The sequence below is a fragment of the Drosophila bipectinata genome, chromosome 4, assembly GCF_030179905.1.
Source record: "Drosophila bipectinata strain 14024-0381.07 chromosome 4, DbipHiC1v2, whole genome shotgun sequence".
NCBI lineage: Eukaryota > Metazoa > Arthropoda > Insecta > Diptera > Drosophilidae > Drosophila > Drosophila bipectinata.
This window is the reverse complement of record NC_091740.1, coordinates 11,885,743-11,903,794: the sequence shown is the minus strand read 5'-3', so window position 1 is coordinate 11,903,794 and position 18,052 is coordinate 11,885,743. Positions and strand designations below refer to the sequence as shown.

General features: G+C 37.4%; 1 protein-coding gene across 2 annotated transcripts in view; it reads left to right on the top strand.

The window, feature by feature from the left end:
* The first annotated feature begins 6,060 nt into the window (after positions 1–6,060).
* The window catches only part of LOC108125669 (uncharacterized), a 212,699-nt gene continuing 200,707 nt past the window's right edge, over positions 6,061–18,052 (top strand). Inside the window, exon 1 of one of the 2 annotated variants that reach the window (XM_043213346.1) lies at positions 6,061–6,087. In XM_043213346.1, coding sequence (XP_043069281.1) covers positions 6,076–6,087 — 12 coding nt within the window. In that variant the 5' untranslated portion in view covers positions 6,061–6,075. Of the gene's footprint in view, positions 6,088–6,249; positions 6,360–18,052 lie in introns of those variants that run through there. The other variant, XM_070282358.1, reaches the window with a different exon arrangement.

The following is an 18,052-nucleotide window of genomic DNA, read 5'->3' as shown; positions in this document are numbered from 1 at the left end:
TTTTGTAAACACTAAGCGTAAACACGTATCTTTTTCACCCCGGCTTACGTTTGAAAATTCCTCTGCGACTTCTGATCAGGCCATTGCCGATCTATTCGCAGAATTTTTTCAAACAACTTATTCTCCTCCTAAATTGACTGATCAGCCTTACGCATATAACATTCAAGCAGCAAATCTTATTTTCTGTCCGTTATTCTCTGAGAACAACTTATTATCTGGTCTTTTAAGGGTCAAACCCATTCATTCGCCAGGCCCCGACGGAGTACCAGGCTGCGTGCTAAAATACTGCACCAGGGCTCTGTGCAAACCTCTTCTTAGACTTTTCAACTTATCTTTGGAAACCTCGATTTTTCCCTTTAAGTGGAAGGAATCATTCATTATTCCCCTACATAAAAAAGGGAAAAAGTCTGAGGCTGTTAACTACAGAGGTATTTCTAAATTGTCGGGAATTCCAAAGTTATTTGAAAAACTATTTACTCCTCATTTGCAACAACTTAGCTCTTCGATCATCTCTCCATTTTATCATGGCTTCATTAAGCGTCGCTCCACCACCGCTAATTTACTGGAGTTGTCATCCTTCGTCATAGATGGCTTTGGAAAGGGATTTAAAACTGATGATATTTACACTGACTTTAGCAAAGCATTTGATTCACTCAATCATTCACCCTTGTTGAGTAAACTGAATATGCTGGGATTTCCTACAGACCTCCTAACGTGGATCTCCAGCTACTTAGATGGAAGAACACAAAGAGTCTTGGCCCGATGCTATTTACTCTTTTTAATAATGACTTTCCCCCTGCTTTAACGAACTCTGTTAAGCTTTGTTTTCAGTACAAATCCATCTCTGCCCAATGCAATCTTCAAACCGATCTTGAAAATGTTCAAAAATTATGTTTTGCAAATGATTTAGTATTTAATTGATCAAAATACAAGCTTATGTCTTTTTATCGTTCTCGCGATCTGCATGATCTCAGTGTCCTATTAGACTCTAAACTTTAATTTTTATTAGACCATATTTCCACAATGGTTTATAAGGCTAAAGGTGTTCTTGGTTTTATTAAAAGATGGTCAAAAGAATTTAACGATCCCTACATTACTAAAAGCTTATTCATTTCATTGGTCCGTCAGATACTGAAATGCGGTTCATGTGTCTGGAGTGTCTGGAGTTCCTAATATGGAGTATATTTGGATCGCATAAAAATCGTACAGAAGAATTTCTTAACATTTTCACAAAGAGGTCTTAACTCGGATCTAAAACTTTATCTTCCATCTTATAGTGGTAGAATCCTACTAATAAACTTGCCAAGCTTAACTAATCGTAGGACGATTCTGGGTGTAGATTTGGGGATGGGGATGTACATAGATAGCCAGCATTTAGTAACACGCTTAAATTATAAGATTCCTAATAGAAGGACTAGAAACTTTAGTCCTCTATTCCTTCTAATGTTCGAACTTCTTATGTCTCTACTCTATAAAATCTTTTCCTGACCTTCAAATCTTAAATCTAGTATTTTAAATTTCCTTAATAACTCCTCTTAGCTCAATAAATAAGTAATAGCTTAATAAAATTTAATAAGTCGTTTCTCAATCTTTATGATGAATACAGGAATGCTAGCTGATGCACTAAATGATGCACAAGACATTTCTAAAATTCTAAAAGACCGCGAAAAAAACGAATAAAATAGAAAAACACAAGATAATTTGCACGCGTGCTGTGGCAAATGAGAGCTTGCCCACCACTGCTCAAGGTCTTGAACTCTTTTTATTGACTGTGTTAAGCTTTGAGCTTATTCTATAGCTTATTTGAGCTTATTATTTTAAGTATTTTCAAATACCGTTTGCCATTTAAGAAAGTTGCAAACAGCGTGCATCGGGAATTCTGAATTTTTTTCTTACCTAATGCTTTTTTTCAGATTTTCTTTTACAAGTATGTGCGTAAAAGTATGGGACAATATTTGCTGAAGCTGTTTTGTGGATGCCTGCCAACAAGTTTAGTGACAAAACGATTGTATAGTGTTGTAAAGCAACCTCAAAACCAATTAATATCATAGCGTCACATAAGGCAATAGTTAATTGATCTTAAGTTCAGTGCGTTTTTATTGTTTTAAAAAATTGTAAAGGATTATAAACAAAAATGTCGGGACGCTTGGCTAACAAGCGGTGAGTGTAAAACTTGAACACGTGGCGACGACACTGTGTTAATGAAAATCTCCAAATATTGTGAATATCAGAGCAGGTTCTACAAATGTATAAAAAATCTAATAAATTAAAAAAAAAGTGTTGCCATTTTTTTTTAATTTTCAGCTGTTTTGCATTGTTCTTCTCGTCAAAAACGATTTTTTTTTCAAACAAACGTTGGCAACACCGGTCGGGGTAATCGGGAAATTGTAATCTTCTATATATCGGTGGGGATCAGGCGACTATATTCTATAGCCATAGATAGAGTCCGGCAAAAGTGTCTAAGTGTCGAAATTTTCCATTCTGCGGCGATGCCTCACAGGTATATCCCACAGTACTTTAAACTTTAAACGCGTTTTTCTCGAAACCGCTTTTTTTGAGTTGGCCGACCACATAACTCAAACAACTCTTAACCTATCGATCTAAAATTTTGACAGTATACTCAGAATACCTATGTCTATCGACACACACACGACACACGATTTTTTTTTTATTTTGCTTACTTTTTTTTTTATTAACAATTTTGTAACGTTTTTTGTTCGTGAAAATTGAAAATTTTGTTCAATCACTCACTATTTTGCAAAAAATCACTATATCGAAAAAATCCTACGTCTGTCGATAGCCGTTGAGATACAGAAACTAACCAAACTTGATTTTTTGTTCTAGATCAAAAATTAAGGACGTTAGGTGTTCGGCCATGGACCCCCTTTAAAAAAATAGGGCCTACGAATAAGGGCTGCAGGGCCGCCATTTTGTTTTCGATTTATTCAAAAAATTAAAAAAAAAAAATAAAAAATTTTATTGTGTACTTTAAATATAATATAATAAAACCTCATTTACAAATTTTCGATTAGCTGTTTTGATTTGGCCAAAAAAAATTCCAGAAAATCCGTTTTTTTTTGGCCTGTTAATCAGATGTCCCCTCTTAATCTAATTGATCTATCCTGAGGGAATAGAAAATTTCAGCCTACTTTCTGCTATTCGTTACTAATACTAATGCGTTAAAATCATATCAATGTATTAAAAGCCGATCACTTTTTTAGAACGATCTGAAATTACCCAATTTGGTATTTTCGACGATAGAAGCTTGGGATTTCTAAAATCCACATAAGCATCGGCCAACTATATCCGACATATGCGATATTTATTCGAACTAAACTACAAAGGTATATCAACTTCAAATCCCCCCAAAGTACAATTTTTTCTTGTTTAAAATAAAAATACTTAGTCCATTCAAAAACAAAATGTAATATTTAGCTAAAAAAAGAGGATTCACAAAAATCCAAAACTCTCTAACTCTAAAAATACCAAAGTTATAGCATTTTCGATCAATCAGTTATAGGCTCAGGCTGTGGCTCGCTGAACTAACTTCATTTTCCCCATCGTCGAACAAAAATTGCGCTAATTACGCAAAATTTTCGATGATTTCTTAACAAGGCGTCGTGTCTCGATAGGACACTGTCTAGGATGGCAGGAGGTACTCTGTTTTGCATAATCGAATTTGTGTAAAACAATGGAGGGAAATCAACTTTATGGCTGCCTGGCATTTACATACAAATAATGTAATTTGCTCAGTCAGTTGCCACCCAGTCGCCAACATTATAATTAAAAGAAAGGCAGGATTTGTATTGGGCCAGACCAACGAATAAAATAAATAAATAAGTGTGAAGAAGGGATCCTGCCCCGACTTGGTCCTGCACTTTTGTGGTTATCTCGCATTTTATATAAAAGACAGGCTGCCTTTTACGGCTGCTTTTGGAAACCAGGTGGAATGAAAGGTGGAAAGCAAAACAATAACTAAAAAAATTTAAATTATATTTATACCCTTGCAGAGGGTATTATAATTTTGTCCAAAAGTGTGCAACGCAGTGAAGGAGACATCTCCGACCCTATAAAGTATATATATTCTTGATCAGGATCACCTCCTGAGTTGATATGAGCATGTCCGTCTGTCCGTCTGTCCGTCTGTCTGTTTCTACGCAAACTAGTCTCTCAGTTTTAAAGCTATCGTCTTGCACACACCCTTCTTTCCTTTGCACGCAGTATATAAGTCGGAACGGCCGGGATCGGCCGACTATATCCTATAGCTGCCATATAACTGATTGATCGGAAATGGTATAACTTTGGTGTTTTTAGAGTTAGAGAGTTCAAATTTGACATGAGAGCTATTTTTGGCAACACATTACGACATGCCAAATTTCATAAGGATCGGCCGACTATATCCTATAGCTGCCATATAACTCAACGATCGGAAATGACCCAACTTTCGTGTTTTTGAAGATAGAAAGCTGGAATTTAGTACAGACTCTATTTTTGGTTAGTTGATCCAACCTACCAAATTTCATTAGGATCGGCCGACTATATCCTATAGCTGCCATATAACTGAACGATAGGAAATGACCCAACTTTTGTGTTTTTGAAGATAGAAAGCTGGAACTTGGTACAGATTATATTTTGATCCATCCTACCAAATTTCATAGGGATCGGCCAACTATATCCGATGTTTGCGATATATATCCGGTTTTAGCTGCAAGGGTATATAAACTTCGGCTCCGCCCGAAGTTAGCTTTCCTTTCTTGTTTTATATATTATATACATACTTGGATAATATATATTTTGATATTTGAACCAATTTGGATGAAACTTGATTTTTATACCCTTGCAGAGGGTATTATAATTTTGATCAAAAGTGTGCAACGCAGTGAAGGAGACATCTCCGACCCTATAAAGTATATATATTCTTGATCAGGATCACCTCCTGAGTTGATATGAGCATGTCCGTCTGTCCGTCTGTCTGTTTCTACGCAAACTAGTCTCTCAGTTTTAAAGCTATCGTCTTGAAACTTTGCACACAGCCTTCTTTCCTTTGCACGCAGCATATAAGTCGGAACGGCCCGGATCGGCCGACTATATCCTATAGCTGCCATATAACTGAACGATCGGAAATGACCCAACTTTCGTGTTTTTGAAGATAGAAAGCTGGAATTTAGTACAGACTCTATTTTTGGTTAGTTGATCCAACCTACCAAATTTCATTAGGATCGGCCGACTATATCCTATAGCTGCCATATAACTGAACGATCGGAAATGACCCAACTTTTGTTTTTTTGAAGATAGAAAGCTGGAACTTGGTACAGATTATATTTTGATCCATCCTACCAAATTTCATAAGGATCGGCCAACTATATCCGATGTTTGCGATATATATCCGGTTTTAGCTGCAAGGGTATATAAACTTCGGCTCCGCCCGAAGTTAGCTTTCCTTTCTTGTTAGATATAAATTAACTATAGAAATAGTTTGGCATCAAAAGTTTTTCAAAACTGGCGCAACAGAAATTTAAGATTCATGGGGTGTAAGAAGGCGTGGCAAAAATGTAAAACAAAATTGAACTGCGCGGGCATTTTAGGAATCTTCATGGCAAATCCTATAGCTCTATCTCTTATAGTCTCTGAGATTCACGCGTTCATACGGACAGACAGTCGAACGAACAGACGGAAATGGCTATATCGACTTGGCTGTTGATGCTGATCAAGAATATATGTTGTAATAGTATGTAATGAATATATGTATATAATAAACGATTCCTTCTCATTTACACGGCTACAAAATATTCTTGTACTTGCAAGGCTTGCTTATTTTTCAATTTTTTTTTTATAACTCAAGTTTAAAAATAAAGATCTATGAATAGAACAAAAAATGTGTTATATTAGTTTAAGCAGTGAAGTAGAAAAGATGAATAAAACAAATGCTCAAATTCCATGTTTAAAAACATTCACATACAATATCTTATATGAATGTTAACCAACTTGGTACCCAAAACAGCCGTTGCGCAGTCGTTTTTTTTTAGGGACTGTCCTCAAAGGCTCGAAAATTATATAGATTAACGTCGGTGTAAAATGAATTTAATGGTAAATACATACAACATATATTTATATACATAAAAGACTTAGAAATCAGTGCTTTATATTTATGTATAAAAGCTTTGGAAAACTTTTAAAAAGCTTCACTACTTTTTTTTAAATTTCGACTCAACTTTGTATATTTCATGGATACACAATTAGACAATACTGACTAGTTTCTTAAGTTTGAAATCAGTTTGTATTCTTTCCTCCTCAAATTCAGAACGTTTTTTTTCGTATCAGTTTTCTATAAAAAACAAATTTATATTAAAAAATATCAGGTACACAAAATTTCAATATTTTGTGAAATATTTTTGTTAATATAATTTTAACATAATTGTAAAATTTATTATGCCCATTGATTGACCTTAAAAACATAACATAAAAATTTACTCAGGCCTGAAACTATTTTCTTCATTGTTTGTTCTTCTGACCTGTGCGTATCCATGTGATTAATAAATGCATGCACTCGAAACAAAAGCTTTTTTAACTATAAATACTTCACATGGGAATAGTTGAACCATAAATACATGGACTATATATATATATATATATATGTATATCCATGGACCGTAATTGTTATTAGTTTTATTATCTCTGATCGAAAAAAAAATCAGAAAATAATCATTATTTTTTGATCGAAAAATAAAAATCATACATAATCATTTTTTTTTTTCGCTTAAAAATATCACTTAATTCATGATTTCCCGCTATGTATTAGATATACTTGATATTTGGCTGGATATCTTATAAGACAACACATACAGGTATCATTTAGTACAGGTACAGAACAGGTATTATGATTTTTTGACTAACAGCCTTCCGTACCATTAAATATTGGGAAAAAAGATACTTGATCCTAAAGCTTCAGTTTTTGATTTGGCAATTACAATAGCAAATTGTAAGGAGTCGCTTTAAGGATTACACATTTGGGCAATTTCCACATTAAAAACAAATCTTTTTGAAAGCTTGGTTCAGAAAATCATTATAACTTTTGGCCATGACTTTTTCAAAAAATTATAATTATAAAGCTTGAATAACGATAACAAATTGGAATAACAATACAATGTTTTTGGACTTTTCTTTTTATCCAAAAATAAAGTATGGTATACTCTTATAATTCTATAAAAACTAAAGAATCTTCCATAAAAAAATTGGTTTCTATGATTTTTAGAAGCTTTATATTCAATTTTCCTAACATCCCAAAATTCCCCAGTGGTACGAAGGGGTGATAGTGAAAAAATCATGGTACTAAATGGTACCTAGGTATGTGGTCGGAGAAGATATGCAGTCAAATATCATTAAAATCTAATACATAGAGCGAAATCATGATCGGAGTGATATTTTTGAGCAAAAAAAAAAATAGAAATTAACAAAATAGTGATTATTTGTTCGCTCAGAGAATAATGATTATTTTGAGATTTTTATTTTTCGATCAGAGAATAATGATTATTTTGTGACTTTTATTTTTCGATCATAGAATAATTATTTTCTGATTTTTTCTTTTCGATCATAGAATAATGATTATTTCTGATTTTTATTTTTTTCAATCAGAGAATAATCATTATTTTGTGATTTTATGGCAGCTATAGGACATAGTCGGCCAAACCCGGATTTCGGGTGCAAACTGCTTGCAAATGAAAGAAGGGTGTGTGAGGGTGTCTTTAAAATAAAAATATAATGTTGTCACGCTCGAGAAACTCCAGATTACGACTCGTAAAGTACAGGGTGTATTGTAGTCGTGGGAATGTATGTAACATAGAGAAAGAATCATATCCGACCATAAAGTACATATACTCTTGATCAGCATCAACTGCCGAGTCGATATAGCGATTTCCGTCTGTCCGTAGAGGAAATATACCCATACATATATATACTTTCTCTGATAAAAACGTGTTCAAAGTTTAAACGCGTGGATCTCGAAGACTATAAGAGATAAAACTATCTGATTTGGAACTTGGACTCATGGCGCGCAGATTAAGTTTGTGTCAAAATTTTGCGTGCCTTCCAAATGGAAATTTCGTAACGCCAGTACTTTAATGTTTTTGTGAAATTGCCAAGTGTTGCAAATCAAATTGCCAAATCGGAAAATTTGGCAGAGGAGTCATAGACTTTTTAGTCTGCTTCCCTATTAAATCGGTAGAATTAGGGAGTATTAAGTTTTTTTCCCCAAAGCCCAAAAGTACGTAACCAAAAATTTTTTGCTCAGAATACATACCTTTAAACTTCAGTTTGAGTTTACTGGTTACTATATATCTATCAGTGGGGGGCAAAACGAACACATGTTTAAAATTTGAGCGCTGGCAGCGCTGCGGCAGAATTTCCTTACCTATACACGCGTGCTATGTAAAATGAGAGTTTGCCCACCATTGCTATATATCTACGTGAATCTTAATCTTGCACGCTGCAAATCTTGCAAATAACCTCTTGTGCTCTGCGCATATGACCAATTTATTTCAAAAATGATTATTAAAAAAATGGTAATGGTGGATTGTAATCAAAATTGTAAGGGTGGATTGTAACCTTGCAGAGAGTATTATAATTTTGGTCAAAATGTTTAACACAGGGAAGGAGACATCTTCGACTCTATTAAGTATATTTATTATTGATCAGAAGCATCTCCTGAGTTGATACAAGAATGTCCGTTAATTCGACTCTCTGTCTGTTTCAACGCGAACTAATCTCTCAGTTTAAAAGCTATCGACTTGAAACTTTCCATATACCCCAAAACCTTTTCACGCATTATATAAGTTGGAACGGGCGGGATCGGCCGACTATATCCTGTAGGCGCCATAAAACTGATTATTCAGAAATTCCACAACTTTGGTGTTTTTAGAGTTGGAGAGTTTAGATTTTCTATGCATTTTCTAAAGCGACCCTATAACTAAATGATCGAAAATTATTTTACTTTTGGTATTTATTATTTAAATTTATTACATTATTATTTTTGATATTTTTTAAGTTAGAAAGTTGGATCTTTTCTTTTTGAAAATATAAGTAAATGCACCACTGTATATCTTCTTCTTCTTCTTTGGCACGATAAAATGACGTGTTTCAATAAAATGAACAAAATGAGTTCACAATACTTAACAGAAAAACTGGATAGTGAAAATTATAGTTCATGGGCAGTGCAGATGAAAAGTTTGCTAATACACTCGGAACTTTGGTCAGTTGTGTGTGGTTGTGAAATTAAAAACGAACAAAAGAACAACAGACGAAACTTCATATAATAGATGAAAAGGTCCAAGAGAGTATTTTGTTGGGTATTAAGCCGTCGCAGATCAACTACGTTAAACACAGAATATCATCGATGGAAGCTTGGAAAAAGCTGGAAGTGTTCACATAAGTTGTGGACCGGCCCGTAGAAAACAGTTATTCAAACAGTTATTCTCATACATGAAGATGTCAGAGTCAGACAGTATGACAATGCATTTGATCAATTTTAGTGACGTGTTCGTGTTTTTGGTACACAGGCCGTAGTTCCAGACAAGACAAGAAAAGGAAAGGTATAGAGCATATAGACTCATTAATCCTAATACCAGGAATGTTGGTTTTATGTATGCGCAAGCATATATTAAATTTATTTAAGTAATTCAGTACTGACGATTAATACAGGGTACAGTAATTCGTACAGTAATTCAGTTGCAATTAGTACAAGGGGCTATTAATATGACGGGGAATCGATGAATTGTCGTGACTGTCGTGATTTAGTGAAGACTCACTTCTGTCGAACGAGATCGCTGCGCGAGAGAATGCAGTCGCATATATAACATCCCTTAACACCCAGACGGATCATAGAACTGGGGGCGGCGACGGTCACAGGCCGATCTGCGTTGCGGTCCTCCAGTCCCGTTTGGCTCAGGCAAATGCTGTGGCCCAGCTGGAGTTGTTGATCCGCCAGCAAACGAAACGAAAACGAAACGATTTCTTTGTAACGAAATTGTAACGGAAACAAGAAACGAGCCAAAGCTAAGTTGCCATCCGTGTGACGATCTAACTGCTTCAGGTAACTCCTCGTGGTTTGAACCATTCGTTCGGCCTGTCCGTTGGTTGCAGGGTGGAACGGCGCGAATCGGATGTGACGGATCCGATTGTATTTCGTAAACAACTTAAACTCCTCAGAAGTGCCATAGGTGGCGAACAGTTTTCGAAGGAAGGTGATTGCAGCTGACGCGGATGTCGATTTTATGGGGCCTCGGATTCGGATTCAGCGACCCTGAAAACATATAATAAACATGGTCTGACCCACGGACTCGAATATAATTTTGTATCAGGTTTTTTGAGGTTATGTCAGAACCCTGACGTGCTGGGGTTTTTTGGACCTCGGATTCGGATTCAGCGACCCCGAAAACATATAGTAAACATAGTCTGACCTCGAGACCCGAAAAAATATTTTTTTTTGTGTGGCTGTGTAATCTGCAATAAGCGTGAACTTCCTTCCATATAAATAGTTATGCGATTTTTTGACACCTGTGACTAACGCTACCACTTCTCTGTCGATCTGCGAATAGTTCCTCTCCGCCTTTGAAAGCGTGCGCGAGTAAAACGCAATGGTGACGTATGGTGACGCATCGCAAGTTATGATCAATGGGCGGTCCGGAGAATAATGAATTAAGACCGCATCCGATGCGATCCAATTCTTTAGTTCTGCGAGTGCTTTTGGTTGCACCGGACGCCATGTCTATGGTACGTTCTTGTCTAGAAGTCTATGTAATGGTTCCACAATGGAGGCCTTCCGGGGCAAGAATGAGTGTTCAAAATTGGTCAGTCTCAAAAAGGCTTGCAACTGTTTTTTCTCTTTTGGCGGTGGTGCCTCATGGGTGGCTCTAACTTTGTCGGCTGATGGCCTAATGCCCAGAGCGTCAATTTTGAATCTAAGAAACTCGATGGAAGAAACCATAAACTGACATTTGTCCTTGCGCAGACGTAATCCTGCCTGGTCCATACGAGCTAGAACTTCGTTTAATCTACTTGCAAGTTCCTCTTCTAATTTGCCCATTATTACAATATCATCAAAATACGGAAGTACGTCCGGTATGTTCTGCAGTATCCTTTCAATGCAGCTTTGGAATATTCCTGGGGCTGCTGAAATTACGAGTAGCAATTGTTTGCATCAAAGCTGACTTTTCGTCTACTACAAATTTTTGATACGCCTGGCCCAAATCTATTTTGGCGAAAATTGAGCCTCCTTATATCGAAGCTAATAACGTGTTGATTGCAGAAATGTGATGGCAATGCAGCTGTACCGCTTTGCTAGGCGTAGATTTATAATCTCCACAAATGCAAATGGAACCATCTTTCTTGACTATGGGAACCGTCGGAGTGGCCCACTCAGAGTGCTCTACAGAATCAAGTATTCCTCGGGCACAGAGACGGTCCAACTTTTCTTCATATGGCTTGAGGAATGAGTAAGAAATTCGACGCGGTGATAGTATGACTGGCAGAACTTCCTGGTCCACTTTGTGGGCCACTGGCGGCCCCGTATACCGACCAAGTTCTGATGAAAACAAATGGTCGAATTTCTTTAAAATTTCCGCGATACCATTGCCGCACTGCACGCCATGAATGCCTTCTATGCGGATTCCGAATGGTTTAAGCCAGTTGCATCCTAGAAGGTTTGATCCGGTGGCGGACATGCCGGACATTAATAAGCTTACGCTCAGGGAATTAGTAGTCTATCCTCGTCGCCAATTTTATGCATGCGCAACCATATATAAATTTATTTAAGTGATTCAGTAATGAGGAATAGGGGTAGCAATTACTACAGGGGGTTATTTATATGACGGGGAATTGATGAATTTCCGTGACTGCAGCTCGATCGGCAGGGGCTCACGATTGAGTGAAGACTGACTTCAGTCGAACGAGATCGCTGCGCGAGAGAATGCAGTCGCATACATAACAGTTGTGTTCCTTGAACACGATATGATAATAATAACGAGGATCCAAAAAAGGGACGAACAGTCAGAGGCCAATGATGATGAAGACGAGTTGGTTGAGAGCGTCAACCGAGTCCAGAGAGACTCAGGGAGACCGAAGTTAATCCGTACGGGAAAGCCATCCTGGCCATGTTAGGAGTACAATAAGCTGAACGCTATTGGAGTTGCCAACATTCAAGTGCCGATCGGAGTCAAGAAGGCGCTGAGCATGGAACATGCAAAAGAATGGAAGACTGCGATGAAGGTGGAGTATTCTCAACTACTTCTCGACATGGAGTCTTGTTCATCTTCCTGCTGGCGAAAGGACTATTGGGAGCAAATGGATCTTTGCCATCAAGGTTGACCAGTTTTAAGGCTTCGTGGATCAAGGATCACTTAGTCGTAAAAGGTTGTGGACAGGAGTACGATGTGAATTACATAGAATCATTTCCCTCGTGGCACGGTACTCTTCCATCTGATTGGTGATAGCACTGGCTCCACCAAATCGACGTCTCAGCTCCGTATCTCAACAGTAGCCTAAAAGATGTGGTATACATGCGGCAGCCTAAGGGATTCGTGGACACATCGTATCCAAAACGGGTGAGGTTGAGGTTGCACAAACGCTGAGGTTGCACAAGTCGATGTTCGGAAGGTTGCCTAGAGTAGTCGAGAATGCAACCAGAAATTGTATAGTACTTTTCAGCACACTCGTTGTGTCCAGTGTCCTAGTAAGCCATGCACTTTCCCCAAGACAATTGGCGGAAATCTTTGCATAATTGTTGTATATGTTGATTATCTTATTATTGCTTGTTTCAGAAAAGACCTTGTCAATATTAAACTTCAAATCACACAGGAATTTGATATAGTAGATGGCGGAGAGCTGAACCATTTCTTGGGCATGGAAATTGAACGGAATAAAGTGACGGCAGCTTGACGATTGTTCAAAAACAGTATATCGACGGGCTATTACGAGAATATGGCGTGGAAGAATGTCGACCGATTACCACACTTTTAAAGGTTAGTTATCAGAGCCTTTGTACTATGGACGACTGCCCGAGAGCTAACCAAAAGCAGCTGTGCTTAGCCATGACCACAAGACCAGACATTGTACATTCCGTGGCACAGAGGTGGCAAGGAACATGAGGTGGCTGCTAAAAGAGTCCTTCGCTACCTAAAAAGAACTTCGGGCTTGTAGTTGCATTATGCCCCATCTGGTGTGCCTGTTCTTTGCTATGTCGATGTAGATTGGGCAGGAGACACCATTGACAGCAAATCATTCAGCGGTTGGGCGTACTTCATGGCTGGATCACAGTTTTGGTGGAAATCAAAGAAACGGAGCCAGACAAGAGAGGCAGAGTACGTAGCGCTTTCAATATCAGCTAAAGAGGCTGCTTACGTCCAGAAAGTAATATCTGATGGGGCTTTAAGACGGCGTCAACGATCTACAGTGACAACCAGAGCGCTAAATGTGTAGCTTAGAGTACTACTTTTCATGCTAGAATTAAACACATAGATATTCGGTATCACTTTATAAGAGAATTATATAAGACTAAGATTTAAGTAAAGTTAAGCACGTAAAATGTATAAGGTTGCTAGGGTTTAACTAAAGAAGAACCTCATCTAAATAATAAGAACCGAATTGTTGAATGAAATGAATTAAGTACCAAGTTTTTGGTACCAATATCTAATTCTTCTTTGTTTTTTTGCACGAAAGTGAAGGTGCGTTTCTTTTTCTTCTTTAGGTTATTTTTCTGGCTGCGTGTATCATTTTTGAATTAACGTGCAATAAATCAAACAGTAGGTCAAACCGAACATTCGAATAACCGAATTTATTTGAAATACATTTTTCATAGTCCATGGCCAACTATATCCGTAAATTGCGAGTTATATCAAACGATGTATTTAAAACAGTATATGAACCTTAGCTCCACCCGAAAATAAGACAAAAAAATTCGTTAGCCTATATTATCACAGTGCACGGAAGTTTGTTTGTCTGTTACACTATTTTGTTTCCCTGAATCCCAAAAAAAAACTGGAGATGGTAGTTACTTAAATCCAACGAAAAATTTTTCTTACTTTTTTTTTTAATAGATTACGTGTAAAAATGTTACAAACTTTTTAAATAACAAGAGAGGTTAGCTAACTTCGGGCGGAGCCGAAGTTTATATACCCTTGCAGTTAAAACCGGATACATATCGCAAACATCGGATAAAGTTGGCCGATCCTTATGAGAATATCATAATAAAACCAATTAATTACAATAAAATATCTAATAAAAAAATTCCCAAGCTTCTATCTTCAAAAATACCAAAGTTGGTATTTCTACCAAAAACCTTTTCCGATCGTTTAGTTTTATGGCAGCTATAGGATATAGTCCGATCCTTGTGAAATTTGGTAGGTTGGATCAACTGACCAAAAATAGAATCTGTAGAATAGAATAGAATATAGAATAGAATAGAAAAATAGAATCTCACTTCCGATCGTTCAGCTATATGGCAGCTATAGGATATAGTCGGCGGATCGTTATCTGCAGTGGTCGGCACGGCCCTATCCTGAGGGCATAGGAAATTTCTCTGCCCGAGCTCTGTCACACACACAGTATAAATGTGTGAAACGTCATGCTCACAGCCTACTTTTTGCTATTCGTTATTAATACTAATGGTTAAAATGATATCAATGTATTGGGGTGCCGAACACTGGCCTGGACGAATGTGCACTTAATTTCGGTAGCAGTATTATGGGGAATGCTTTCCTTTACTGCATTTACTGTTATACTTTACCAGTAATGCCTTCACAAGGCCAAAACGACACCAAATTTTTAAACAAGAATGGAAGCTAACTTTAGGCGGAGCCGATGTTAAAATACACTTTCAGTTAAGATCGGATATTTATTTAAAATAAAGCATTTAGTAGGCCGATCCTTTGGTTGGTTTATATTATAAACCAATTTGTTAGAACACAACATTGAAAAAAAAGCCCAAGTCCTAAAAAAAGTCCCATCCCTTCTATCTTTAAAAGTACCAAAGCTGGTATTTTTACCAAAAACTCAAATTCCATTTCGGATAGTTTAATTATATAGGAGCTGTAAATTATAGTCGGCCGATCGTAATGAAATTTGGTAGGTCGGATTAACAAAAATATAATCTGTACTAAGTTCCAGCTTTCTATCTTCAAAAACACGAAAGTTGGGTCATTTCCGATCGTTCAGTTATACGGCAGCTGTAAGATATAGTCGGCCTATCCTTATAAAATTTAGCAGGTCGTATTATTTTGCCAAACATAGCACTCGTGCAAAATCCGTGCAAAAAACTCTCTAGCTCAAAAAACACCAAAGTTATAGCATTTCCGATCAATCAGTTATGTGGCGGCTGCTGTTATGCAGGAGCAACTAGATCTTCTCGGCAATCGGCAGAGCAGGTGGAATATTCAAGTGAATAACGATAAATCCACCACCCCCAGCTTTTCTCTCCGCTAAGGAAATTGCCCACCGGTCCACTTCAACAGCTCACTCATTCCGCAGGTAGAAAACCCAAAACACCTGAGCTTCACGCTAGATAGGAGGCTTACTTGGAAGCCTCACCTAGTCAAAAAACGAAAGCAGTGTGAAGTAAGATTAAAGGCGTACTATTGCCTGATGGGTAGGAGGTCGAATCTGAGGACCTCTTCGAATCCTAATCTACAAGGCGATTATTCGGCCAATTTGGACATACGGGATCCATCTTTGGGGCACGGCCAGCAAGACTAATATTCATACTATCCAGACATTTAAAAATAGAGCCCTCCGTATCGCCACTGGGGCGTTACGGAGAGCTCTATTTTCAAATGTCCCCACGTCTACCACGACAACCAGACAATCCACGAGGTGCTTGGCTTCCTATGGGTGAAGGAGGAGATCCAGAGAAGCAGCAGCAAGTACATCCAGAGACTACACAACCACCCCAACAAGTTGGCGACCACTCTCCTCGACAACAGCGAACAGATGCGGCGGCTGCGCAGAACTCACCCGCTGGACCTCATCCGGAATAACTCTTAGACATTCTTGTTTTTCCACGTCTAACTTAAGTTACACATAAGCCAAGTTTTCTGCCCCAATATTTGATGGTTGTCCCTGTTGGACAGTTTTAAATAAAACCACACAAAAAAAATATATACATATATATATATATATAGTGACATATCCATAGCATTATACATAAACTATGTAAATGTCCACACACCCACACACTCACACATACACATTAAGTATTTGTCAGAACTTACCCTTGAGACTTAGATTCAAATAGGCAAATGCACCGAACATGATCCTAGCCCAAATCAGACCTAAACATAATTGAGGATGGAAAAGTACTTATAAACAAAAATCCTCAGACTAAACAGACCGAGGGAAACATGCATTCAGCACGTTCCCATAATTCAGATCCCCAAACCCAATCGTAAAACTCAAATTTCGGGACCAAAGACAAAAACAAATTCAAAAGCAAGAATCCAAAGTCCAATCGGGAAAGTTCTCAGCCTAAACAATAAAACACACTCAATTAGAATAAACACACTCAAGTAAAGCTCGAAAGCTCCAAAACCGAGGTTTGATCGTAAAAGAAGTCAGAGTTAGGAGTGGAGTTCAGTTTAAGATCTACAAGTAGTAGGTTGGTGTTCTTCAAATAAAGAATATTTGTAACCAGTTGGACATAAGAAAAATAAAGATAATTTTTTTTATTGAAAACTTATGGTGCAAACATTTAATTGGCGCAGTCGGTAGGATTTCTAAAAAGGTCCTTACACCAAGTTATCGGTACTGATCAACAAAGAAGGATAATACTATACGACTAGTTTATCCTGATCAGCGAAAGTGACTAAAAGAAATCCGCAAAAGAATTTATGTGCAGTGCGACTGTATATAAAGACAATTAATTAAAAATCCAATTCGGTCAATAACTCCACGAATTTTCGTGCGACAATATTGCAATACAAAAACTTCAAAAGCGATAAAAATGGCGACACCACAGTTATCCGAGATCCATCTCAATCAATTGATTGGACAAATCAAGGAACTGCCTTATTTCGACGGCAACCCAATAGAGCTCAGCCGATTCATTACACGGGTCGAGTATCTGTTGCAGTTATACCCAACACAGGATGTGAGGCAAAACCATATCATCTACGGGGCCATCGAGAGGACCATTATTGACTCAGCACAAGCAGTCATCGCAGAAGAAAAAACCACAACATGGATGCAGACGAAACTGGCCCTGATCAAAGCATTCAAGGACCATAGGCCATACGAAGATGTCATCCGCCACGTACATCAAACACCTTACCCAGGGAGCATCAGTAAGTTCATAAACGAACTTAAAATCAGGTCATCCGTAGTTTTAAATAAGTTAGATTTAGAAATGGATCAGACAGATAAAACAATTTATACAAGTTCATTGAACAAAACAATCAGGGATTGCATTGAAAAGAAACTTCCGGACAGATTGTATAATTCACTATCGAAAAGAGATATTACAACTATTACTAACTTAAAAGAGGCAGCCATGACTCTAGGCCATTGGGATTCAGATCCATACGATAATTATAAAACCAGGTATTATGATCAACGTAGGAATTTGGGTAATTCAAGACAGAATCAAAATTACTCGAGAAATAATTCAAATCATTATCCCCGACATAACTCAAATAATTATTTGAATTATAATCCAGGATCAAGCAATCCAACAAATATTCCGAATTCACCTGCCAGAAACCAAAACCAAGGCAACTATCATGAACTCAGAAGGAATTTAAATCAAGGTAGAGCTCAGAACCCCATGAATTATCAGGCATCAACTTCTAATAATTCTCCAAATGCACCTGTTAAGAGACAGAGAGAAAGTGAAAGCGCCCAAAGTAGAATGGACGTAAATTTTCAGCAAATAGCCTCGGAAAACGAAAACAGTATCCTTATATCAGAGTAGTAGTCAAAGGTAAAACTCTCAAAGCAATGATCGATACAGGATCTTCCATTAACATCATGAGAGAAAACTCAGGAAATTTTGCAGAAACTAACGAAAATCAGAAAG